Raw genomic sequence first — 27,262 nt, 5'->3', positions numbered from 1 at the left:
TTAATGGTATATGGAACAAAAAAAGGGAAAATTAAGAGACTTGAATAGGTTTAATCTCCTGATATATTCTCTCTATATAATTTCATATATATGAAATTTTATATATATATATACACACACACACACACACACATATAGATAGATAGATAGATAGATAGATAGATAGATAGATAGATAGATAGATAGAGAATAAGAATGAGAATATGTCATGGATAGATATATACACAAGGGTATATAAACATACACCATACACATATATACTTTTTTTTAAATGTGTATAATAATGAATAATCCTATAATAAAGATTTTAGCCAAATACTTGGATTCCACATACATAGATAAATAGGTCATTGTATTCTAGATTTTTTTAATACGTATGAGTATTTTTACCTGTTTGTATTTGTGTGCACTACATGTGTGCCTGGTGCCAACAGGAGTCAGAAAATGGAGTCAGATTCCCTGGGACTGTATTTACAGATGGTTGTGAGTTGCCACATGGGTGCTAAGAATCAAATCTAGGTCTCTGCTAAAACAAGTGCTGGAACTGCTGAGCCATCTCTCCAGCCCTCTCTTTACCCACTTTTTAATCTATAGCTATCCTATATGTTCTGTGGTTGTTGTTTGAATGATAACAGTAGTCTACCATCTTGTCTATGGTTGTACTTTCTGCAGATCCACTTATCTGAAGTCAACAATGATACAATAATTTTAATTAAAATATTAAAGTTGATATCTAGTGTAGTGGCACATACCTTTAAACCTAGCAGAGGCAGGCAAGTGTCTACGAGTTTGAAGTTAGCCTGTGTAAGAAGTAAGAAGCCTGTATAAGAAGACACTACGGCTTAAAGAAAAAAAAGAAAAATTCTAGAAATAATTGATAAATTTAAAATCCTATGTGCCATGGTGACATCTTCCGATTGAGTCATCCCTTGCCATATCCACGCATCCCACCTGTTGATCACGTAGTAGTTGTCATAGTTATCAGATTAACTATTGTGGCGTTACAGGATTTGAATATTATTCATGCTTTCAGGCATCTGCTAGGGATCCTTAGAAGATGTCTCCAGTGATGATATGGCACTTGTGTATATATATCTTTTATCATCCCTTTACTTTCAGTATGTTTCTTAAATCACATTTTCTGTGTACGCACCATGCCGCCCTACTCAGTGTAGGTGAGAGGACAGACAGCCCTTGGGAGTTGGTGCTCCACTTCAACCATGTTGATCTCAGCGAACAAAAAACTGTCAGTTTTAGCAGGAAGTAATTTTATTCACTGAGCCAACTCAAGAGACTTCTCCTTGTGGAGACTGTGTGTGTGGAGTGTATTTCCTATAGATAGCACATAGCTGATTTGTAGTTTGTGTTGGCGTTTTTTGGTTATTTGTTTTTCTTTTTGGTAGTGCTGTAGTTTGATCCTAGATAGGCAGGTGCTCTACCATTGAGCAATACCATCATTCTAGTTTCTACCTTTTGATGATATTGTTGTTAGTTTTGTTTGTTTGAGATAAAAATCTCACTAGACTTGGCTGGCCTGGAACTCAACTGTGGAGAGCAGGCTGGCCTCAAACTCAGAGATCTGTCTGCCTCTGCATCCCAGTTGTTGGGATTAAAGTTGTGTACCACCACACCTGGCTTTGATTGGATTGTTTAATACATTTACAGTTAAAATTATTTTTATATAACTAGCTTTATTTTATTTTTGGTTTGCTCAATTTAGGTATAGAAATACAAGTTTTTCTTATATTTTTATGTGTTCATCATGTGCTCAGTAACATTAACTTTTCATTTCCAAAGCTTTTCAGCAAATTCTTAGAATTTTCCATATATAAGAATGTTATCTGCAAGGTAATTTTACTTTTTCTGTTGTAAGTTCAGTGGCTTGTATTTTTCTTGCCTAATCACCCTAGCTGACACCTTCAGTACCTTATTGAGTAGATAGATGTCTTTGAAGTGGACATCTTTGCCTTATTTTTGTCTTAGAAAACATTTAGTCTTTTACCATTGAGCATGTTGTTAGCTATGGATTTTATTATTTGTATATGAAGGGAGGCACACATGCTATAACAGGTGTGTGGAGATCACAGGACAGCTTGCAGGAGCTGGCTCTCTCCCCGTGTAAGTCCCGGGGATCAAATGCAGATACTGAGGTGTAGAGGCCTTTACCCTCTGAGCCATCTTGAGGAGCCCAGCTGTCTGTTTTTATGGCTACACTTCATCAGGTTGAGGAAGTGCCTCCTATTCCTACTTTGTTGCATATTGTTAGTCACAAAGGGTTGTTGGATTTTGTTGCACCTTTTTTTTTTTTTTTTTTTTTTTTTTTAGATTAGTTGAAATGATGCTGTAATTTTTTGGTTTTTAGTATATTGGCATAATTTAGTACATTAATTGATTTTCATCCAAACTTTTTTCTGTGTTGCTGGATAGTTCATAATATCATAGCTTTCTTATAATGTCTTTGCCTGGTTTTTGGTATCAGAGTGATGCTTGCCTCATCATATATTTGGAATTATTTCTTTTGGTTTTTTTTTTTTTTTCAGATAAATTCTCAGAGTATAATATGTTGGTCTCAAACTTTTTAAGTACTCAAGGTTGGCCTTATAACATTGAACTTTTTCTGATCTTCCTGTCTCTACCTTTCAAAGGCTAGCATTCAAGCTACGTGTCACCAGTGCCAGCTTCCATTCACCTAGGTTCTCACTCTATATTCCTGGTTGTTCTAGAACTTACTATGTAAGCCAGGCTGACTGTACAGAATCCACCTACCTCTGTCTCTGCCTCTTTCCTGCTGGATTAAAGGCTTATGTTACCACACTTGACCCTGCCCCTTGTTTAACTCTGTCTATCACCCCCCCCCCCCTTTTTGTCTGTTTTGTAGGCAAGTTTGGTCACTCACATCAGTGTAGATATTTGTTGGTTTGATCTAAGTTATCTTCTTTGTTAGCACACACTTATATGTATCTATTCCTTTATAATTTCTTTACATTTCTGTAATATTAATAGTGACATCTCCAATTTTTATTATAGTAATTTAAGTCTTTTTTACTTAATCTAGGTAAATCAATTTTGCTGGGTTTTTTGTTTTGTTTTGTTTTGTTTCTAGAGGACCAGCTTTTAAGTTTATAGATTTGGGTGTGTGTTTGTATATGGAGTGTTTTTACTTTTTAGCTCTAATGAAATACCTGAGACTGGGTTCTTTATAAGGAAAAGTTGTTTATTTAGCCCCTGGTATAGGAGATGGGGGAATGCAGCATCAGAATGTGTTTGGCTATGGTCAGGGCCTTCTGTTTGCATCAAAACATAGTGGATGCATCATGGTGGGAGCGTGTGTGTGGTGGAGGGAAAATCAACAATGCAACAGGAAGCTGGAGAAGTGAAGGATCAGGGTATAACATTCCACATCACGGAAGCCATCCTGGCTCCTTCAATAATTACCTGCAGTGACCTAGTTAACTTCCCACTAATCCCCACCTGATCAAAGCTCCATTATCTATATTCTGCCAGCTTCTGTACTGTTGAGGAAAACACAAACCACATCCAAACTATAAAGTTTTACTGACTTTATTTTATTAGTATTTGTTCTAATCTTTGTTCTCTTGCTTCTGTTTTGTTAGTTTTAGCTTGTTCTTTCATAACGTTTTAGGTAGAAAAATAGGTTTTCAATGTTAGATCATTTTTCTTAATTTTTAAAAATTATTTTGATTTTGTGAGATATCTGCATGTGTGTATGCATAGCGTGTGTGTGCCTGGTGCCTACAGAGGTTAGAAGAGGATGTTGGATCTCCTGGGTCTAGTTATAGCCAGCCAGTTGTGAGCCACTGTGTGGGTGCTGGAAGCTGAACCCAATGCTCTTACCTGCTGAGCAATTTCCCACATTCACAGAAATGTGTTTTAAAAAGGAGGGAGGGGTGTGCTGGTTGAGTTTGCTAGCACCTTTGAGATCCCAGCTAATCCATGTCTCCAGCCCCTAAACCTTTTTTAGTTCTTGATATAGACATATAAACCTAAAATTTTGCTTCAGATATTTGTTTAGTTTTATCCCATGAGCTGTGGTATGATGTCTTTATTTTTATTCATGTCAGAGTAATTTCTGATACCTGTTGTAATTTCTTTGAGCCCTTGGGTTTTTAGTAATTTATTCTACATATTTATGCATTTCCTTTGTTCTGTTTTGGTTTTTTTTCGTCTGATTTGAGACGAGGTGTCCGGTATAGCAGGCTAGTCCCCAGAGTCCCTGTGTAGCCAAGAACTTTGTTGTTGACCTCCTTCCTCTGCCCTCTGAGAGCTGGGACTGTAGGCATATGCCGTAGTGCTGGGGTGGTGCTCATTGTTTTCTGCATGATAGGATGCAGTCTGCCAACCAAGCTATAGCCCAACCCCTCAGAAAACAAAATATCTTACCCACTCCATTGTGTTTCAGATTGTTGTTATAATGAGAGGATTGCCTGGCAGTGGAAAAACACATGTTGCAAAACTTATCCGGGTGAGTATGGGAAAGTAAGATAATAAAAAGGAAAAAATGGCTTGCTTGTTAGTGGGTAGTATTGTATTCATCCAGCTATCTCCCAGTGATAACTTATGGACGTCCATGGGGCCTTATAAGTTTTTCATCTATTTAGACAAATAATTTTGCCTCTGATTGATTTGAACCCACCAGAAATTTTTATTTTAGCCCTAAGTGGGAACTTGAGTGTTCATCAGTTTGGTTCATAATTTTTTTAAAAAACTTGATTGTTGTATTCTTAGGATAAGGAAGTAGAATTTGGAGGACCTGCACCCAGGGTTCTAAGTCTAGATGATTATTTCATCGCTGAAGTAGAAAAAGAAGAAAAAGATCCAGATTCTGGAAAGAAAGTAAAAAAGAAGGTATGTGAATCCTACCAGACCTCTTGGTGGGATGTGTTTGTTTTTGAGGCTGGGCTTTACCTGCCCAAAACCCTTTACAAGCCCTGGCTGACCTTGAACTTGTCTGGGAGATCAAGTTGACTTTGAACTCACCATATCTGCCTGCTTCACCTACTTAGATTGAAGGTGTGCGCCACCATGCTTGGCTTGGGGTTGGTTGGTTGGTTTGTTGGTTTTTTGAAGATAAGCATTTCCTTGTCATCTAGACACAAAACTGGTGCTTAGGCGAGAAGAAAAGGGTGCGGAGTCTCCTGTTTCAGTTAGCCAGGCCAAGTTTGACCCTTACTCCTGCTAACCTCCTTTCCTCTGTGAAATTTCAGGTGATGGAATACGAATATGAAGCTGACATGGAAGAGACTTACCGCACCAGCATGTTCAAAACTTTCAAAAAGACTCTAGATGACGGCTTTTTCCCATTCATTATTCTGGATGCTATCAATGACAGAGTTAGACATTTTGACCAGTTTTGGAGTGCAGCAAAAACCAAGGGTTTTGAGGTATAGTCTTAACTTTGAAGCACTTTGAGTGTGAGTTTTATATTTCTTGGCCTAATTGTTACACATTTTCATTTAGGTGTATTTGGCTGAAATGAGTGCTGATAACCAGACTTGTGGCAAGAGAAACATTCATGGAAGAAAGCTTAAAGAAATAAATAAGGTGAGTTTAGAAAGGTAGTGTACTGGAGAACCCCAGACATCATTCCTTCAACACTAGCAGTGCTGTCTTAAGTCTTACTTAACTTACAAGTCTTTCTGCCTGCTTTAGGAAGTAGTCTCCTTTCTGTATTATAAGTGGAAAGTCTACCTCTTCTTGAAACTAACCTGTTAAAGTTATAGCATTAATTGTATTTCTCTAGATGCTTTCCTTGGTCTTTATTGGAGTAGTTGTCTGAGTTAACCTGTCTGAACATCTCACTAGATGGCTGAACATTGGGAAGCTGCACCTCGTCACATGATGCGTCTAGACATCCGTTCCCTGCTGCAAGATGCTGCAATTGAAGAAGTAAGTGTGCTTCTGCCTCCGGGCAGTGCAGAGCAGCAACATAGTCTTTACCTTCTTGACTTTGAAAACTTGAAACTTCCAGAAAAGTTACATGAGCGCGCGCGTGTGTGTATGTGTGTGTGTGTACCATCTTAACCAAGTCAGTTTGTTAATATTTTCCTACATTTTTCTTTATAAATACTTAGTAACATTATTTCATACCATTACTGTACAACCATATGAGAACTGAGTTGAAAAATCTCATAACCCATCACTGCAAAATATGTTGTATCTTCTAAGAATAAGGACATTCTCTAATAAATGCATTTAATTATAAAATTTAAGAAGGTGAACATTAGCTGGGCTGATGGTGCACACCTTAAGTTCCCTGGAGGAATATTGCATAGTTGGGGATTGTAAATTGATCCTAAAGAAATACAGGAAGGGAGTTCCATTGATTATCCAGGATATAGGATAGGTTTATGAGGAATTCAATCATGGAAGGTACAGATTAAAACAGATTGTTTACAAACTCTTGGTGACTTTCAAAAATTGCTGGGAGATTGGAGCTCACTCAAGAGCTAAGTAATTTATTTCAAACCTTACAAGGTGATTAAACAGTCCAAGAACATTATCGACTGAGGCTGAAAGAGAATTTTCTCTGGTGGAGACATTGCAGGAAGGAGGCACATGTGGCTCCCTTGGATCCCAAACTGGATGGCGGTTCAGTTATTCTGTCTTGTACTCATTCTCCCACGGGAATTCTTATACATAGAGAAGATAATATCTTAGAATGAATGTTTTTAGCATATAAACAGTAAAAAATTAAAACCCTATATAAAATAAGTTTCTAAATTAATTAGAAGGGGGTAGGAGGAGGAGAAGAAGAAGGAGGGGTTGGTGAAGATGGCTCTGGCTGCTCTTCCAGAGGTTGGAGGAGGAGGGGGGGAGGAGGAGGAGGAAGAGGAGGACGAGGAGGAGGAAGAGCAAGAAGGAGGAGGAGGAGGAGGAGGAGGAAGAGGAGGAGGAGGAGGAGGAAGAAGAAGAAGAAGAAGAAGAAGAAGAAGAAGAAGAAGAAGAAGAAGAAGAAGAAGAAGAAGAAGAAGAAGAAGAAGAAGAAGAAGAAGAAGAAAGGCGGAGAAGAAAGAGAAGAGGAGGAGGAGGGGTTGGTAAAGATGGCTCTGTGGTTAAGAGCACTGGCTGCTCTTCCAGAGGTTCTTGAATTCAATTCCCAGCAACCACATGGTGGCTCACTACAGTCTGTAATGGGCTCCAATGCCCTTTTCTGGCATGTCGATGTATATGCAGCAGAACACTCAAACAATAAATAAAATTTGGGGTGGGAGACATTAAAATGCATTGAAAAACACAATGGGAAAATCAATGTTTTCATTTGGGTTACAGCTAAATTTATTTTTCATTCACTGAATTAGATCTAGCTAGTAGAATTTAATACATAAAATATTTTTAAAAGCCAGGTGGTGGTAGTTCACACCTTTAATCCCAGCACTTGGGAGGCAGAGGCAGGCGGATTTCTGAGTTCGAGGCCAGCCTGGTCTACAGAGTGAGTTCCAGGACAGCCATGGCTACACAGAGAAACAACCTGTCTCAAAAAAAAAAAAAAAAAAAAAAAAAATTAAGGAAGAAAAAAGAATTGGGCTTTATCAATTTACAAAAATAGACTTAGCAGAGATGTAGTGCCTTATACTAATGCTGAGATTGCCTAATTATGGGTAATCAATAAAGACTAGCAAAGGGCTTGCAATACATTTTTGGAAGAAATTAACAACAAATACTTCAAAAGCAAGCAACTTCAGTTTATAAAAATAACTAACTGGATTCTTCCATCTTTAGGAATTTAGAAACACCAATTTCTAAAGCTCCTACCTTTTATTTACACAGATGCCAATAAATCAGGAATGGCAGGTTATAAGTTAGGAAATATAAGTGAAGTAATTCAAGGCCCATAGGCTTCAGTCCAAAATTCAGAACTGTATGCTATTTTCATGGTTCTATTAGCCGTTCCAGAATTTAATATAGTCACTGGCTTTTAACATGCAAAAAGAGCTGTTTTGCATAAAAAAAACTGCTAAACTTATTCCAGATGATTCAAAATTAACTTTGTTATTTATAATCAAGCTTCATTACCTACTGAAAATAACCCTGAAGGTACCCAAAGAAATGAAATCTAGTAGATGGATGTGTTTCATTTTACAGAGTTTGGATAATACTAGAGGTCAAGCAGTTTGTGGAAAAATCTTAACATACTTTAAAGGAAATGCTCATAAAACAGAAGGGGGATATAAGGTCTCCCAGAGATAGATTAAATAATGCTTTATTGACTTTAAATTTTAAAAATGTCAGTGAGACAGGTAGCACAGCTGCTGAAAAACAAAGCACTGGGTTTTAGAAAGGACTGTTGTGTTAAATCATCCTGTACATGGTAAGGATGTGTGACCCTCAGGATAGAAGTCAGGAAGTGTGTGCATTGGGGAAGAGGTTTGCTCTTCTTTCAACAGGAAGCAAAAGCTGTGGGTGGATTCCTTCAATGTTAATTAAGATTAGATTTGACCAGGAAGACTTCCTAAAAATCTTGACTTCGGACTTGCAAAAAAAAAAAAGAGAGATCCAAAAACCCAACAAGACAAGTGACACAGTTGCTGACCCCCTCCATGGGAGCAGCGCACAAAAGACTGGCTGACACGTGACTGTCTTGCAGAAGCCAATGAACCTTCCTGGCTGCTGTGATTACATGTCTTCCTCTCATATGGCATGGATCCATCATACCTCACATGGATGAAGACATATTACAGTCTGGTTATTGAGTCCAAACTGACCAGTAGTTGCCTTTCACCTGCTCAAACATGGAACACATTAGCTGATGTGTGCACACTGCACATTCTAAATATGCGTTAATACAAAAATGTCCCTACAATGTTACCTTTAAAAGTTTGTATGTTTTCAGAAAAGAACCAATGAGGCCTATCTGGGTCCCAGCCAGAAATGTCTGATATCACCCCACTAACCAAGAAGATGGTCTGCACCTCACTGCTGGGTCAGGGAAGGAGGAGACAGAGGAAACACCATCCCAAACCCTGGCCCCGGCCCCGGCCCCGGCCCCAGCCCCGGCCCCGGCCTGGGCCCTGCTGGCGGGGGAGAAAACGAAAACGAGGGACTTGTGTTGTACTGAGGGAGCAAAGTTGCTTTTAATTGCTTGGTTCCTTCCCCCTCTCCTCCTCCACGACCCCATCCTAGCTATTGGGACCCTCCTTATCCTAGGCTCCTGCCTTATTCACTTCCTACAGGACAGATAAGCAACATTACCAGTACTGTTTCAGTCTGGTCCAATACCAGAACTTCCCACAAATGGATACAAGTATCTATTATGATACTGCCCCTTTATAAAACAAAAAGAGATGTGGGGCCAGGGTGCCATGGCACCAGGAAAAGCTGGTCTGGAGCAGGAGTGAGGTTGAGACATGTCCAACCCTGGGAATCTCATCCTGAGATCCTCAGGAGTAGGACCACCCCTGGGCCTGCATGTCTCAGGCACATAGTCCTGACCCCCAACTTTGCTCAACCAGAAGAGGTCACATAATCTGTAGCCAGGTTAAATCTCCTCTCTTTATAAGGTCATATCCAGCAAGCACCTGGAATCTAAATGATGCATCCCAGCACATTGGCCTGACTGATGTACATTCTCTCTAATATACCCCACTTACCCACAAAGGTTTGAACACACACACACACACACACACCCTCCTGACTGTTCCTTCTTCAATCTCTCCACACACCCTCTCCTGACTGTTCCTTCTTCCATCTCTCAGGATCTGCCCAATTGCGTGCTGATGATGAGAGTCAGGGAGCAGAACCAGGAACAGCACTTGAGTTAAATTTACAGTAGTTTGTGTTTATCTCTTGCCCTGATGATGCACTCTATAACACTTCCTTTTGATGGGAAGAAGCATTGTGTGCCCTGGCTGTCCTAGGACTCCTTTGTAGATCAAGCTGGCTTTGAATTCACAGAGAAGGCATGCACCACCATGCCCAGCCTTTGTAACACTTTTATGATAGGAAAAATGGCTCATTCAGTAAATTGCTTGCCATGAGTTTGATTCCCAACCTCATATAAAAACTGGGTGCATTGACCCTTGCCTGTCTGTAATCCCAGCACTTAGGAGGGGAAGATAAGAGAGCTCCCTAGGGCTCACTGGCTAACTGGTCTAACCAGATTGGTGAGTTCCGGGTTCACTGAGAAACCTTGACTCCGAAAATAAAGCATCACATACTTTTAATTCCACTAGTTTATGTTTAAGTTAAATAATATGTTTATGTTAAATTAAATAGCAGAAGATCTTGGGAGATGGCTAAATGGGTAATGAGGTCATAGAGGGGAAATAATTCCTACAGATTGCTCTCTGGCCTGCTATGCACCAGGGCAGTGTCACATGTGTACATTCACACATACAGACATGAGTGAAGCCAGTGAATGAAAGAACACAGAGATGTGTAAATTAAAACCTCAACAGGAATCTATGTGAAGTATGTGTTCTCAGTTCACTACGTTTGGTTCACATTTGATTTTTTTTTTTTTTCCTGAGTCAGGGTTTCACTGTGTAGCCCTGGCTGTCCTGGAACTCACTCTGTAGACCAGGCTGGCCTCAAACTCAGAAGTTCACCTGCCTCTGCCTCCCAGAGTGCTGGGATTACAGGCGTATACCACCACGCCCAGCTTGGTTCACTTTTGAGATGACAGTTTACCTTATTGTGATGTAGGCATTGGTCTAAACCTTGGCGTGCCAGATCTGTTGGTTTTTTTCTGCTTTTTTTTTTTCCATTTTGTAATAAGTGATCTATAAGTGCCCATTAATTTCTTGTTCCCAACACATTTTCACTCACTGGTAACTTGCATAGTAGTTACTCGTTTGGTGGAAGAACATACCCTGAAAGGAGGGTGACTTTCTGATTCATTCGCTTGTGTGCTTCTGTTTTGTTTGACCTCTGACCTCGTTCTTTGAATGGTGCTGTCCTTCCTGAGTGAGACTCTGGCTCAGCAGCAGACACTTGTCTTGTCCAGATTTCAAAGCCTCGTGTGATCAGTCATGCCACCTTCCTAAAACATATCTTTCTCCTTAGCTTTCATGAGTCCACATTCTTCCACTACATATCACTAGATCATCTTGAGAATCTCCTTTTCTGGTTTGTGCCTTCCAGGCCTTAAAGTTAGGGTGCTAGCCTTAGCTCAGGTTTTACTTACATATGAAAAGAACTTATTTCTAGGTTTGCCAGTTTTATACCCATTCTAGTTTCCTAGACTGCCTTTTCTATACCTTGTAAATACTGGCTTGTCTACCTTCAAAGGAACAATTCTCATGAGGCCTGATGGTGTTGCCTTTTATGCCAGCACTTGGGAAGGAAAGGCAAACAGATCTCTGTGAGTTTGAGGGTAGCCTGGTCTACATAGCCATATCCTGTTAGGGAAGAAAAAAGTTAACAATTTTGAGTGGAGTGCTTTAAATTCTTTTTACAATTATTTTCTGAAGTTTCCCTCAAACACACCATGTTAGCGTCACACTTTGCTCCTCTTACCGAGTTTTCTGTTTCTTTAGTAGGAACCACCATGTTGGAAACATCAATCCACTCTTAAACCAGCTCTTGATGGCTCTCATCACAGTGTTCTGATATTCTTTTAACTTGCACATCCATGTGGTCCCATGTGTATCAAAATCCCTGTGGGCCAGCCTCTACCACACTACTGTTTGCTCTGTCGTCTCTTACATTTGTTGTTGATGTACCCCTCCCTCTCTTTCTCATATTTTGAAATTTGATTAAAGAAATTAGAGTTTTAAAAGACTCTAATCTCTTAAGTATTAAAAACCTATTTACTTGGAGTAAAGTATTAAAAACCTATCTACTTGGAGTAAAAGATTTTACCCAGCTTTAGAAGGATAAATAGATGACAAATCCAGGGAAAGTTGCAGAGGTATTGTTTGTAGTCTTTTAGTCCCACTTCAAAGTTCAGAGTGTTAGAATTCATGTATTATGTGTTGGAGGAGACCCCCTGCTGTCTTGTGCTCATTCCAGATCTTAGTGAGTCAACACTTTCTTAAATGCTAATGCAATCCTGTTTTTAAAATGATTTTTGGCATATTGTAGGTAGAGATGGAAGATTTTGATGCAAACATTGAAGACCAGAAGGAAGAAAAGAAAGATGCAGAAGAAGAGGAAAGCGAACTGGTAGGAGACAGACCAACCACTTTGAGCACAGTGTCTCTTTGTTATTCTTAAGGAGTGTTTATATTCAGATATGTAGTTTGATTAGTAGTGTTGATACACACTCTTTACAGTAAAGGTTTCCGTAATCATCCTCGTGGAGACTATGTATTCTTTTTATTTTTCCCTAGTCCAAGAAAAATCCTGTGCTGTTAGGGAAATTTTAAGAGTCCTAAGAAACTCGTCTTTGTACTCATCTAGCTGTGGGGGGGTTGTAGGGGAGTAGACTTTTCCAGAAAGTCAGTTACATATGAAAGGACATTTCCCATTCCAGCAGGCATGTGGTATAGCCTACCCAACAACATATGCAAACTCTTGTCTCTTTGCTGTAAGATCTCAAAATTAAGTTCTGTTACTTTGAGGCAGAAGAACTTTCTGAGTGAAGAGGCAAAGGCTGTCACTGGCTGCTGGATTCGTTCTTGTTTTCTCTTGTTAAATGATGGCAAAAATGACTGTGTAGGCAATGGATTTTAACCCAGGCTGATGAGATACTTAATGATGTGAGTTTAAAGTTCTGTGTACCTCCTGTAAGTGCTTTGATTAAACCTCTGTGGAGATGCTTCCCTAACTCTGTCACTCAAGAAGTGAAACTTATAAAATTACTGATGTTTCAGTGTTGGCTAATGAGGTACATAGATTAACAATGCCTTTAGATAGTATTACCTTTAAAACCCACAGTATTACTTGGTTTATTTGACATTTCAGCTCTTGCTAAAGTTGCTTCTCCTTACTTCTCTTAATGAAAATGTATAAACCGAGATCCCCAATTCCTATTCCCTAAAACATAGTCTACAAGGAGTGGTCTCTTTAAAGCCATGTATGACATAAATGATTCGTGATAGAAACTGTGTTTATATAGCATTGGTGTCGACCTCTACATTCCTAGATGTCTTAAAATGTGGATTAAAAACTAAACTTTAAAGGTAATGATAATTGAGTCTCAGTATGTTTTTTAATTCTCTTATTTTTCTTAATCAGGTTGCATTTTGACATACATGATCTAAAATGTGAGGGGAAATTTACATAAAGGCCCACATTTCTTAATGGTTATTAACCTCACTTGCTACTTGTAGCCTGTACAGGAGAAATCCATGGTGTTTTGGCAGCTCCATCTTTTGTGACATTTTTATTTTATCTCACTTGTTTAAATGTAGTCAACTTGGAGCTTTTAATTAAATGTACAATTACCTTTTAAAGGGAAACCATGTTGCAACTCTCTAGTTTTACATCAGAGAACTGGTGAAGAAGCCTTAAAATTCTACTCTGCTGGACTATTTCTGAGTGACCTGTTACTTTAACAACAGAAGGATGATTGTTTTAAGAATGAATAAAGATAGCTCCAGCATGGGTAACGGATTCTCTTTACTTTAAGGCTTCTTTAACCCAGTCACATAGCAGAGCCCGGCTCCTTTACTCTTGGAACCTATCCCAAGGGTAAAGGATTCCTGCAGAATATTAGCCAAGGTGATGTGAGTTTTGAGTTTCCTGTCATTCAAAACAATTTAATAGAAATCTCAGTAAACTTTGCAATTTCCGTACTGTATTGAATGAAACCCAAGCTTTTCTTAGGTAAAAGAATCCTTAGAGATTATTGGTGAGATACATTACTGCCTTTAGTGCTTCTGCATTCTAAATCATAGGCTATATGATTTAGAATCTATAAATATATCATTTCAGTGATGCTTAAGGTTTTAGGTCACACTTGTACAAGTTTTCTTGGTATTTATAAACACCATTGCTTTAGCAGAGCTTTTTCTTGATTTGATCTAACGTGTTCTTGGGAAATATGTAATTTATAATATGAAATACTACCTACTAATTCCTAGTTCTGGCATAAAGACTTGCAGTATATAAGCCTAAAGGTTTCCTGGAGTAAGGTTGCTCAAGAAAACTCTCCTGTAGAGATTGTTACACAGTCTCCAGCACGCTTTCCAGCTCAGCTGGGGGTCAATCTGTGTGTTGACCTTGAACATTCTCCACAGTAGAGGACTCCTTAAAAAAAAAAAAAAAACAGAAACCTTCAATCAATTGATCTGGTTTACTAGGTCCTAATATTAATGTTTCTGTATAATGGGATCTATTCGAAAACACAGTCCAAATAAAGGAAAGGGGAAGTTATAATAAATGACATAGAATTAGATGGTTAGGAGAATAAACAGAAGGGATTACTACATAGTTTATAGGCACCCTGGGACATTGGAAAATTTTGGGGAAGTTTGTTTAAAGTAAATTACTTAGTTATCTTATGTAAGCTGTAAATTGCCTGTGGTAATTTCTGGTTTTATCACATAATAGGAAAATATAATACTATAAGATATCAGAAATAACTTAATTTTCATCTGGTGAAATAGAACTGCTCTGAAGTTGATTCAATAAAATTAGCCTTTGTATGCTCAAACTGGTACATGAACTGAGTCATTTTAAATGAGTGTAAGCTTCATATGCGGGAGTTGGGTCAGTCTTTCTTTTCAAGTACTTAAAGTGACACTCAACTATCAAGAGATTGTCTTGAAGAACACTTTTGGACATCATGGCTTCAATTATTTGAGAATAGCAGTTGTACTTTGAAAGTACCTAGCTAGTTTATAAATTCTCAGAGTGAGATTGATCCTACCTAGTTCAGTAACTGTATATTCTTACCATAATTGTTGCTCATCTGCTGTTGAGGGTACAGTTGTGAGACCTCAACTGGACTTAGCTCAAAGCGCCTTCATGATCCTACCCTGATGACTGAAATCTGAGGTCTGCAGGGAAATTTGGTGAATTTGGTCACTTACTTTCTTCAAGGATAATAAAGTTGTGTTTCCCATAAGGATATATGTGTAACTAGTGAGTGGAAACTGAATCCAGTCCCAGTTTTAATGCTTTTCCAGTTCAAACGTGTTATGCATGTATGTGTCTCTTTCTAACCCTTCGAGCTTCTCTCTGTGTACGATTTAGGGTTACATTCCGAAAAGCAAATGGGAGATGGACACTTCTGAGGCAAAGCTAGGTGGGTATTTCCTTTTTCCTGTTTTTATATGTGATGCCTGATGGTAATGGTCATAGAGCTTTCACTGCACCAGGAGGCAAGGGCTGGAGACTTCTGCTTAAACAAGATTTTGGCCAGCCCACATCCTTCGGTCATTTCACCAGCTTTTGCCTTAACTATTTATATCTGTAACAGATTAAAAAGCATATTTTCTACAAAAAATGCTTTTGTATCATTGGAAGTTTTTAGGGTAATTAGAAATATTTGATAAGCATAATAACATACTGTCACTTTTGACAATCACTTTTTAGTATTAATCAGAAATGTGTCCCTAACATTTTTTAAAAGAATATTTATCTGTAATCCAAAATTGAGCTTGTTTGTGAGTACTTAAGTAATAATTTTAGTAAGTATTTGGGTTTTAAAAAGTAACTTAAAAAAAAATACCTTGGGTAATAAATTTGAGTTTCTATGGTAAGGAAAGTAAATATATAATATTCAAGGGGACTCCATTTAAATTTGCCCTCAGGCTGTCTTTAGTGCTGTGTTACAAGGTTAACCTTTTAAAATAATTGTTTAAATCAAACCTTTGAGTTGCTTGAGTAAAAAAAAAAAAAAAAAAAAATTGTATTAAATGGATTCCTTCAGTATTTTAGTGTGATATTGTAAGGTAGTGTTTTTGGGGTTTCGTTTTGTTATAATTTTTTTTTTACTTCATTTAAAGAGACTAATTTAACGTGTCAATTAAGATATGTCAATAAAAACTTAAGGAAGGATGCCATGCCAGGCCTTCTGATTATAAAGACATTGCTGTAATTAGGAAAGGTGACTCTTGTGTTTCTCTTCCTGGTGTACTGTTACTCCAAAAACAAGCAACCATCTAAACATCCTAAATCTGCAGTAACTTTGGCTACTCAGCAGTCTTGCGGCTTAGGTTTTGTGTTTTATATCAAAGGGGATAGATATATTGTATATATACTTGCATGGGTCATGTCTTGCATTGTGCCCAAGTACTTGGGTTAGAGATAGTTGGTTTTGACTAGGTTGTATGTTAAAAGATAAGTTCACAAACTCTACTATTATTGTATTATGGGATAGGTGTTTGCTGTAAAGTCTAAAAATGTTTTAGGGTGTGTCAAATGAAGATTATTTGTGGTTTATTGATATTCATCTACAAATCTTTCTTGAGAGAAATCTTAATAGTCAGCTGTCTCCTTCCACATACCATAGACACTTATTTGCTTAAATGTAGTTAAATATTTAAGAAAATACTCTCTACATCTTCCTTTTTAAGAGGGGGGGGTGTTTTAGTTTTGCTTGTTTTGAATTAGGTTAGCCCTGTTTGAAGTTCTGTACTTTTAAAATAACCTGTGAGACTTTAAGATGATTTGATTCTGTCAGTGCTTTATTGATTAGCTTTTGTGGCAAAGAACAATCATAAAAGCAAGGGAATTGTCAAAATGTTGCATATTTTAACAATTATTATTCCAAGGCCGTGTGTAATATATGATTTGGGATTTTGCTTAAAAAAAAATGCCATCCCATTTTCTATTTCCCTTTCTAGTTTTAGAGGGGAAAAGAAAATGGAATGTAGCCATGATAACTGTTCAAGAAGAATGTTATTAATATTTGTATTAATTTCTGGGAAATATGGCTTGTCTATTTATTTCTCAGAAATGTGTCTTACACAGTCCTGTCAGTTTTGAAGATATTACACAGTAAATTGCAGAAATGGATTTGTTATAAATACTCTCAGTAATGGTCTGGTGATAAATCTAGAAAGGGGAATTTTTAATTAGTTTTAAAAAGAGTGACAGTAATGTTTTTTATAATGACCTGGCATCTGGCACTGCTGGATTATTTTGAGAACTAATCCAGCCTTGGAAGAAGGAAAGTTGACTATAAGATGTATCAAAGTGTTTACTTTGAGATTAGGCCAGTTGAGAATTCTCTTCAAACTCATGAAAATCATCTGAGAATTAGCCTATTGGTGTTGCCTTTTGTATCAAATTGAATGTTTGATTACCAGGTAGAGATTGCTTCCCTGAGTACTCCACCAGCGTTCTGCCATGTCTTTCGGCGGTGTGATTATGCTGAGGTGGGAGCACACTTGAGCTTCCCCTGTGTGGTAGATTGAGTTGAGAGAGCTGACACATGGAGCTGAAGAGTTCTGATCATAGAGGAGTCTTCAGTATGAAAATACTTCTATACTCTTTCAAGCAGATTGCCAGAATTCTTTGCAGAATCTTCACTTGTGCTTAATATACAGGTCAGCCCGTGTCTGTTAAATTGGAAGCAGCATCAATTTCAAACACTTCAGAACTGGTCTGAGCTGTAACTAGCTTAGTATTACAGTGTGATTGACAGCTGCTTGACCAGTGTCAGTTACACCTGACTGTTCTTTCCTAATTGGGAGATAGACAGGGTAATGCACAAGTTGGGTTTTACACATATCTGCTGGACTTAAGTACTAAAGCTACTTCATTTGCAGTAATATGAGGTTGTTTCTCACACCTGTAAGACCTAGAGTGTTGGAGACTGTTAACCATCCTAACAAGTCTCTCCATAGAAAGTGCTCTGCTCTGTCATTACGTCGGTGGTATTCTAGCCTTCAACTCATCAGACAGATGGGATCATCCTTTCACAGTTGAGATGTAATTGTCATTGATGTAGACACATAACTTTTGTATGCTCATTTGGAAAATTTTTCAAATACCATTTACATTTAGAAAATAATAGATGTATCTATGGAATTTTTCTGTTGTGCTATAGTTATATGCAGTGTTTTAAAGATGTGGTAAATTCTGTGACTTGACCAAGTTGGATCAAAAAATTCATCCTCTTTAAACTTCATCTTTTGCGACCCAGGCCTCTAACGTGTGAACAGATTGGACACCAGTCTTTCTTCTGTAACCAACACCCATATGCCTCTTCCCTCACTTTATATCGTCTCAGTGTTTGTGACTCTGGTATTTGTTGGACGAGGTGTTCAGCCTTTCTTCCATACTCAAATGAAACTTGAAACATGACTGCACAGTACAATCTCAAATAAGCATACTCTGACTAGAAATGCAGGCTCTGGTGCTTCAAGGTGCAAATACCCAATTCCTAGTCTGTGCCTCCTGCCGTTACCTAAAGTCAAGGAAATACTCTTGCAGGTTCCACCCTGCCTTTCTGTATTTCTGTCTGGCTGTGCTGTTAGAGTTGAAATGTGGAACCTTCCCTTCAGAGTCTGTCCACGCGGAGTCGGTGGTACTAAGTCTTGAGAATCCTTGAAGTCTGTGATGAGTGGGCTGGGGCTTCTTACTCCCCTCATAAGCGTGCGTTGGTGACCTGAGGTCAGCTTGATGACTTGTGGGGGTCGTGGGGTTTCCGGTACCATGTTGATATTCCTGTGTAGTCAAGGATCCTGTACAATACGGCCTGTCAGTAGAGCCATTTACCATAGCATTTAATCAACATAAGAGGTAGAAGATTGGTTCTGTGGAGCCTATCAGAGGAAGTCTTGTTGAAACAAGGTGATAAAAGTTTCTTAAGTTTTATAAACTGTTGTCATTTACATTACTGATTTTTTAGTAATTGCTTTTGTGAGGAAAGGGTATGGGAACTAAAACTTTTGCTAATTATGCAAAATCTTTATGGCTTTTTAAAGTTTGTGTACGGTTAGTTGTGTGTGGAGTTTGTTTATTTGAAAGCATAACTCCTCCCTCCTGCCACCACACGCTCCATGTAGAATTCTCTCCAACTTGGTGCTAGCCATTTCTGCCACACACATTCTTTGTCCTTTATGGAGCTGAATGTTGGTGCGTGTGTCTGAAACAGTTAAGCTTTATGAGCCTACCTTAACAATAGTGTGTTCAGATAAGTACAAGGGGTGCCAGCGCTTCATTGAAATTCAAATGTACATAACTCATAATATGCCACATCTGTATTCAGAGTCAATATTAACCAATAAAAAAAGACAACACATTCTCACTGTGTATTATTTAAAACACCTAATCTCATATCTCACAATTTCTGAATGTGCTGCTTATTTGATAATAGTGAGCTATTAGGAGGCCAGCTCCTTTCAGTTTTATGATTCAGAGAGAAATGCCAGATCTGGTTACTGGGGCTGACTTGCCAGCTTTTAGCATGGTAAGTCAGCAGTGCTTTACAGTATAGTCAAAGTACGAGAGTGGCCATCAGTGCTGTCCATTATACAATGGAGTCCTAGTTGTCTGCTCATACTTGTTAACTCATGGGTGCTCCTTGGAAAACCATAATCAAACACATCCTTAAACAGGATCTTGTTACTATCTTGCTGTCTGATTTTCATATGACACATCACACATCATTGTAGATCAACTGAGTGCTGTTAACACTGTGGTAAAGAAAAAGGCAATAATGAGACCTGCTTTTCTTCCTTTCAGAGCATAATAGCTGAAGTGTGATTTTTCTGAGGGTGGGAACCCAGGAGACAGGATCTTTTTTTGCCTTGTCCATACTAAAACCATCAAAATAAAAATATGACTACCAGTACAAACACCAAACGGATAGTGGGAATCACATAAAATCTGATATTTTTTTAGCCAAGAAGATAGCTTGAATCTGAAAATGATGCTGCATTGAAAAATGTAGATATGCCCTCTGGGAGCAGTCCAGCCCTCCTTCTCCTCTGTGCGCTGTGCAGATTCACATGCCCTTAATGCCATGGCTCTGTGTTTGTCCCTCAGACAAGTTGGATGGCTTAAGGACTGGCACTAAAAGGAAGCGAGACTGGGAAGCGATTGCCAGCAGAATGGAGGATTACCTTCAGCTCCCTGACGACTACGAGACTCGCGCGTCTGAGCCTGGGAAGAAGAGGGTAGGAGGCTTTTGTCATTAACTACCAAACATGAAGCATTTGGGTTTTAAAAAGTTGGGGATGGAGAAATGGCTGTCCCTAAAGTGTTTGTCGTGCAAATATAAGAACCTAAATTTAGTCTCTAGCTCCCAGTAAAAACGAAAAGCACTACAATTACAGACATACCTACCCTGTTCCACATAGATAAGTCAGTTCTTAAGAACTTATTTATTCATATTTTATTGATTGTTAACTTACATGTATGTTGTATGTAACATGTGCATGCCTGGTACCTCTAGAGGCCTGAAGGAACATCATATCACTTAGATCTGGAGTTACAGATGGGTATAAACTACCATACACTTGACAGACCAAATCAGGGTCCTCTACAAGAGCAAGTGCCCTTAAACCCTGAGACATCTCCCTAGGCCCTCTGTATTTCTTTCAAATTAATTTTCTTAGTGCTTAGATATGACAATATTTTAGTATGAGAGATTAAAAAAAATCTAAGTAGATTATTTTTATGATGGGTATTGTTTCAAAGAATCAATATTTTAAAGCTTATTGCTATACTGCAGACAAGTAAGATACGCTGCTACACCTATAATCCTATAACTGAAAACCAGAGCAGCCTAGTCTACATAGTGAGTTCCAGACTAGCTCTGTATTAGGAAACAAAAAAGTTCAAATACTAAGAACGTAGTAAAAACTCACTCTTGTCTGTATAGTTTGAGAAGATGGGAAAATCCCAGTAATGGCCTTAAACCTATGCCCAGACACACATAAGGACCTGAACACTGTCATAGAATTGGCTCAAGGTAGGTATGGTAAGGCACCCTGCAATTTTACCACCTTGGGAGTAAAGGCAGGAAGATTGCCAAGATTTGAGGCCAGCCTGGACTACAGAGTAAGACCCAGTGTCACACAACAGAACAGGTTGAACTTCTGCTTGGGAAGCGACTTGAGAGTTACAGTTCTGGTGATAGGAAATTATTTGATATGGGAACTATTTTTCTCTATTTTTTGCTGAAATAACTATGACTATCTTCAAAAAGTGATTCTGTAGAGTTGGTAATATTAGAAATTACTTAAATGACTAGCTTGTAAAATGTAATTTGTGCTGGTGATGTTACAGAGTTTGAGCACTTGCATTTTTCACATATAAACTAGAAAAGGCAGTCTTGAGACAGCATTTAATACAACCTCAAACAGAAAGGGATTGATCTTCAAGAAGTTTTAAGTTTCTTAGAAATATTTAAACAGCATTGAACTCAAACCTTTGAGTGTTGGTCAGGTTTTTCTGTGTGCTGTTTTGTTTTGTTTTGTTTTGTTTTGTTTTGTTTTGTTTTCCAATTACCCTCTCCATCAAAAAAATGACATGATGTTGTAAATCTCAGAAGCATCTTTAGGAAAATTAGAAGGAACTTGGACAATTTGCTTTTTCTTTTTGTTTGTTTGTTTTTGTTTTTGTTTTTTGGATTTGGTTTTTTTGAGACAGGGTTTCTCTGTATAGCCCTGGATGTCCTGGAACTCACTCTGTTGACCAGGCTGGCCTCGAACTCAGAAACCCGCCTGCCTCTGCCTCCCAGAGTGCTGGGATTACAGGCGTGCGCCACCGCCCGGCTCTTTTTGTTTTTTCTAGACATGGTTTCTCTGCATAGTCCTGGCTGTCCTAGAACTCTAGGACACCTAGAACCCCTGGAATAACACACCCAACAATTAAAAAAAAAAATCGGGGCTGGAGAGATGGCTCAGTGGGTAAGAGCACTGACTGCTCTTCCAGAGGTCCTGAGTTCAATTCCCAGCAACCACATGGTGGCTCACAACCATCTGTAATGCTATCCAATGTCCTCTTCTGGTGTGTCTGAAGACAGCTACAGTGTACTCACATACATAAAATAAATAAACCTGTTTAAAAAAAAAAATCATAGTAATCTATGCAGCATGTGTGAGTGTTTGCAGTTTTACCCATTGTCTTAGTTAGGGTTTCTATTGTTAAATACCCTAAACAAAAGTAACATGAGGAAAGGCCAGGGCTTTTCCTCCAGATGCTCAGCTCACACTCCAGTCACTGACTGAAGTCAGGGCAGGAACCTGGAGACAGGAAGTAAAGCAGAAATTACGGAGGGAGATGCTTCCTGGCTTCCCATGCTCAGTGTGCTTTCATACACAACTCAGGACCACCTGCCCAAGGTGACGTCACTCCCATATGGTCTGGATCCACCCACATCAATCCTAATCGAGAAAATGCTTCACAGACTTGCCCATAGACCAATCTGGTAGGGTTAATTTTTTTCTCAGTCCAGGTCCCCTCTTTCCAAATGATTCTAGTTCTGTCAAGTTGACAAAAACAACAAAAAACTAGCCAGCATAGCCATCTCAGTGACCACTGAAATCAGTGTTTTCTCTTAAAATAATAACAAATAAAATTAATTTTCTGTTCCAGAGTCTAAACTTTAGATTCAAAAGTAGCAGGATATGGGGCTAGAGGGATGACTCAGCAGTTGAGAGTGCCTGCTTCTCTTGAAGAGGACTCAAGTCAGGTTCCTAATACCAACATGGTGGCTTACAGCTGTCTTAATTCCAGTTCCAGGGCATCTGATACCCTCTTCTGGCAAGGGACACTGCACATTTGAGTTGCTTATATAGGCAAATTACTCACACAGTATAGAAAATAAATCTTTTTTATGACAGAGTAGCTGAATACAATTACTTATTCTACTTAACTATTGAGGATGCTCTGTGCATTTAAATTGACTGTGGGCTGAGTTAACTTTTTCTTCATTAAGTGGTCACTGAATATCTGCCCATGCATCCTTTAACACTCTTAACACTAGTAACATTTCAATAAATGTGTACTCTTGATCCTAAGTGGAACTAAGAGTAGGTATGAATTACTTAGAGTGCATATTTTTTGGATATAAAGCTCAATGATAACGGCAAGTACAAAGCCCTGGGTTCAATCTCCAATACCACCAAAAAAAAAAAAAAAAAAAGAGGGAGGGAAAGAGAAAGAAACATTTTCATGCATACTTGAAATCCCAGGCGGGAGAAAGCCACATTTGTTAAAGATCCCCACCAGTATATCTGAAAAGTTTGTTTACTTTTTGTTCTGTGCCTGTTAAACCTGATGAAACTGCTTCCACGTTGGAGCATACTATTTGGTACAACTGTAATCTGTGTTCCCAGGCCATGGTCACTCATATTTGGCTCAAGAATAAACTATTTAAGAAGAGTCAAGTGTGGGACTAGGGAGATGGCTTGGATGAAGTGCTTGCCGAGCAAGTGTGAGGACCAGAGCTCAGATCCCCAGATCAGAAGTCAGGTGGGTGTGGTGGCCTGCCTGTAATCCCAGTTTACTATAGAGGATGACACCAGAGATCACCTGCTAGCCTCCACACTGACATGTGTTTTGCACCAGTGCACGTGTGTATTGTACAACCAAAGTAGAAATAAAAAAGTCAAGTGTTAACCAGTTTTCCCTACTATTGCTCTGTCTTCCCTCCAACCAGATGTTAGAAGCCTAGGCATTTTATTGTCAGTCTTGCAGATGTTAAGAAGGAAAGTCAGTATACCTTAAAGCAGTAATGCATTTCCATACCAATGTAAAGAGCACAGAATTCCACTGCTCTGTAATTTGGACATAATAAATCACAAGCTGTATTTAAAATATAGCATATTAAAATATAGTCTATGCTTTGGTACTATATGTGCAGTACAAGTAACAGTATTATAATCTCTCAAATTTTTTGCTCTTAAATAATATGAGATATATGCATATATTTTAATTATAAATCTACCTTTTTAAAGTACCAATAGGAAATACTCCTGAACCCATATATCTGCAGTTGAAACCTTACCATAATAACATTTGAAGCAGTGGTCTCTGTTTAGGAATGAAAATGACACTACTAGCCCCCTGTTTTCTTTCTCTGATTAATTTCAAGCAATAGTTATTGTGCAGAGATAAAGCTTTGTCCATGATCTAAGTCTATATATATGTAGTATATGTTTCTATTTACATAAACATAGTCATCATGAAATATGGAAATTCAAGTCGGTATGTCAGGCTCTAGACAAGCCTAGGGAAGCAATGGTTAAATTGCAAAGGATAAAGTGGAGAAAGGTGTCTGCGCTGACACTAAGTAGACAGGGCTGTAAATGAGAACTAGAGGGAAGTGTTTTGCTCATATAGAATGCCTTTGACACTGGCCAGAGTTGCCATAGAGGTTATAGGATGTGTCAAGAGACCTTTAGTGGTCTTTGTCTTATAATTATGGGAAATTTTGAAACAGGTAAGAGTCATAACTGTATTTTAAGGTCACGTTGGCGGAGAATAGAAACAGTTTTTTGACTTGTAATTTTAAGTCCATTAATCTACCCAAATAATAAAACAAATTGTCCAAAGAGGCTACCTTTGGGTTTCCCTCCCTCAAACAGCCCAGTCTAATGCTTTTTTCTCTTTAGGTGAGATGGGCAGACCTAGAAGAAAAGAAGGATGCAGATAGGAAAAGGGCCATAGGTTTTGTGGTCGGACAGACTGATTGGGAGAAGATCACAGATGAAAGTGGTCACCTGGCTGAAAGAGCCCTCAATCGGACCAAATATATATGAGACTTAGTTTTGAATGGAGTCGTATTCCTCTAAGGTAAGGGCACCCAGTCATAGAAATAGCCTGTCATATGGTTGCTTCCAAGGTACTGAGGACAGCATGCTTTACTAAAAATGGTTTGTCTAGTTCTGAACAAGTAAGTATGTGCTAATACTAACATTTGCAATACAGAATATTAGAAAAGAAAGCAGCTGTTTGTAAAGTAGCTCACTTGTAAAAGACTTAAGAAAGCTTGGATTCTGTGTTCTTAGGGAGGATGGAGCCATGCTGGGTAGATGCTGAGTCTTCTGTGTGCCCTTTCTGGAGTGACCCTGTTTTCTTTTCTTTCCAGGTGGTTCGATTTGAGGTGACCTGAAGCCAAGATCTCATGAAGGAAGCTTCTTTGTGTTGGGAAGCTTCTTGTGTCTCCACGTTTCAATTTTGTTTTGTTTTACCACTTTCAGTTTTAAAAGTTCTCCAGTATCCCCAAGAAATTTTAGAATCTTGCTATACCCAAGCAAGACATCATTAATATTTTTTTTAACTAATTTGGGGAGGGAGGGTTAGCTTAAGTGCTGAAGTCAGGTGTGGATCCACAGGAGGATTCCAACGGAATATTTCCTCCACTGTACACTGTCACAGACTATCATCATTGCTTTGTGGCTGTTTTTGTTTTTTTACTGTATGTAACTAGTAGCTGATTGTACTTGGATTAAAAACAATAAACTTTCACTATAAAGCCAATGAGATTCATAGGCTGTCCAGTATGGGCCCTTTTCTCTTATTTTCTCAAATTTATTTTTATTGTTAATTAAATGCAGTATGTCCTGCTTGCTGAACACTCCAAAGCTCTTTACAGTTGAATATTAGCACAGCTGTTTGGTAGCACATTGTAAAACTCAGTGATTTCAAAGTGTTCAGTGATAACCAAAATATTCAACTTTATAGATGGATTTCTTTTTGTGTCTTAAAGACTAACAGAGAGATCAAGTCTAAATATCTGTCAGTTTTCTGGGGCATGTCTGTCTGTCTCTCTGCTTGTCTCTCTCTCTGTCTCTCTGTCGTCCCCGTTTCCCCCCCATCTCTCTGTCTCTCTCTCTCTCAAGGGGAAATAAGGTGTTACCTCTTTCTTTCCTCTTTGTGCTGCTTTGTTTGATTTTTTTCCCCCTTTAGCTGGTTTTGAATACAGGTGAACAGAGCTAAAACGTTCCATAGAACTCAAGTTGTTGCCTTGCTTAGAACTTGAATCGTTGCTTTCTAAGTCAGGATCCTGGTAAAGGCATAGGAAAAGTCCACAGCCCTCTGGCAAGTAGCCTTTGAGCCTGCCAGCTTTTCAGGCTCTTGCCAGATTGCTCATTATTGGAAAGCTTGGCCTTCTGCATAGAATTTCATCTCACTCAGATAATCTCACTGAGTGGGAATAATCCCACTCAGAACCCAGAAGCAGAGGGTTTTTTGTTTGTTTGTTTGTTTGTTTGTTTGTTTGTGGGTTTTTTTGTTTTTGTTTTTGTTTTGTTTTGTTTTTTGTTTTTTCGAGACAAGGTTTTTCTGTGTAGCCCTGGCTGTCCTGGAACTCAACTCTGGAGACCAGGCTGGCCTCGAACTCAGAAATCTGCCTGTCTCTGCCTCCCAAGTGCTGGGATTACTGGCGTGTGCCACCACACCCAGCTCCAGAAGCAGAGTTTACACCCAGATATCATTCTTCCTTAAATATAGAAAGAAGGTGCTTTCCTTTTATCAGTCTTCAAAGATAGAGGTGAACTTTCTTCCTCAGACACTATTTCTTGGTGGTAAGCCAGCTCAACAACTTGGGAACATGTTAACAGATGACCTCAGCATCGTGTCGCCTATGGAAATCTTCTAGTTTTTCCATCTACATTAAATTGAATGTTTTTGGAGCTAATATTTCTTAGCAGTTCAGGAATGCCTCTTTGGGCTCAATAATGGCCTTCTCAGACTGAAGACCCCAATGGAAACTCCAACATCTTCTGTACTCGTCCCTGCAATGCTGAATGTGTTAAGCCTAAAAGACTAGGTTCATTAACAAGTTAATATCGTATAATTTGTTTCATTAAATGATTTCCAGTTTGCAATGTTTAATAATCTATTTTGGTGGCTTACGACTGTAATATATTCTGCATATGGATCCATCTCAGCTACCTTTATTATACTGGAAGATGTTACATGGCTAGATAACCAAATAAGAATTATTGTTTTTACAAAGACTCGCTTAACACTTATTATTAGAGCTTCCCCGTGTCTTTTCTCACTAAAGTAAGACTTGTGAGGTTGTTTTCCTGCTTGAGAAGAAAGGAAGGCCTCTTTGTTCCTCAGTTACCTTTAACCTTTGTGTAGCATTTAAAACACCCAAGAGATGAATGTCGGTTACCCATGCATGAGTCATGGTTCTCAGCATCAGCAGCCATGACCTGTGCCAATCTTCGGGAAGTGGTTAGAGGAGCCTGCCTGCCTTCAGAAGTGGGTAGAGCAAACAACCAGCATCTAAAAAGAGTCGGAAAGAGGAGCCAGACAGCAGTCAGAAAGATAACCAATTAATGTTTGATTCTGCTAGGCCAGGAGGAAACTGTTAAGAAATCCTCATTTTTATAATCACCAAAACCAACAGAATAGAAAGTAGTCCACTGGTATAATGGGAAATTTGGGGATGGGTAAACATTTTGTAGTAATTCAAATCTTCTAAGTTATAGTACCACTC

General features: G+C 38.6%; 1 protein-coding gene across 4 annotated transcripts in view; it reads left to right on the top strand.

The window, feature by feature from the left end:
* The window catches only part of Ylpm1 (YLP motif containing 1), a 76,032-nt gene extending 50,739 nt beyond the window's left edge, over window positions 1-25,293 (top strand). For 3 of the 4 annotated variants that reach the window (XM_052185411.1, XM_052185409.1, XM_052185408.1), the window contains 10 exons: window positions 4,421-4,483; window positions 4,747-4,866; window positions 5,226-5,402; window positions 5,479-5,562; window positions 5,824-5,907; window positions 12,043-12,123; window positions 15,100-15,151; window positions 19,846-19,976; window positions 24,423-24,603; window positions 24,899-25,293. In XM_052185411.1, coding sequence (XP_052041371.1) covers window positions 4,421-4,483; window positions 4,747-4,866; window positions 5,226-5,402; window positions 5,479-5,562; window positions 5,824-5,907; window positions 12,043-12,123; window positions 15,100-15,151; window positions 19,846-19,976; window positions 24,423-24,569 — 939 coding nt within the window. In that variant the 3' untranslated portion in view covers window positions 24,570-24,603; window positions 24,899-25,293. Of the gene's footprint in view, window positions 1-4,420; window positions 4,484-4,746; window positions 4,867-5,225; window positions 5,403-5,478; window positions 5,563-5,823; window positions 5,908-12,042; window positions 12,124-15,099; window positions 15,152-19,845; window positions 19,977-24,422; window positions 24,604-24,898 lie in introns of those variants that run through there. The other variant, XM_052185410.1, reaches the window with a different exon arrangement.
* Window positions 25,294-27,262: the final 1,969 nt, after the last annotated feature.

The sequence above is a fragment of the Apodemus sylvaticus genome, chromosome 6 (genome assembly GCF_947179515.1).
Source record: "Apodemus sylvaticus chromosome 6, mApoSyl1.1, whole genome shotgun sequence".
Classification (NCBI taxonomy): Eukaryota; Metazoa; Chordata; class Mammalia; order Rodentia; family Muridae; genus Apodemus; species Apodemus sylvaticus.
This window is presented reverse-complemented; position numbering and strand designations above follow the sequence as displayed.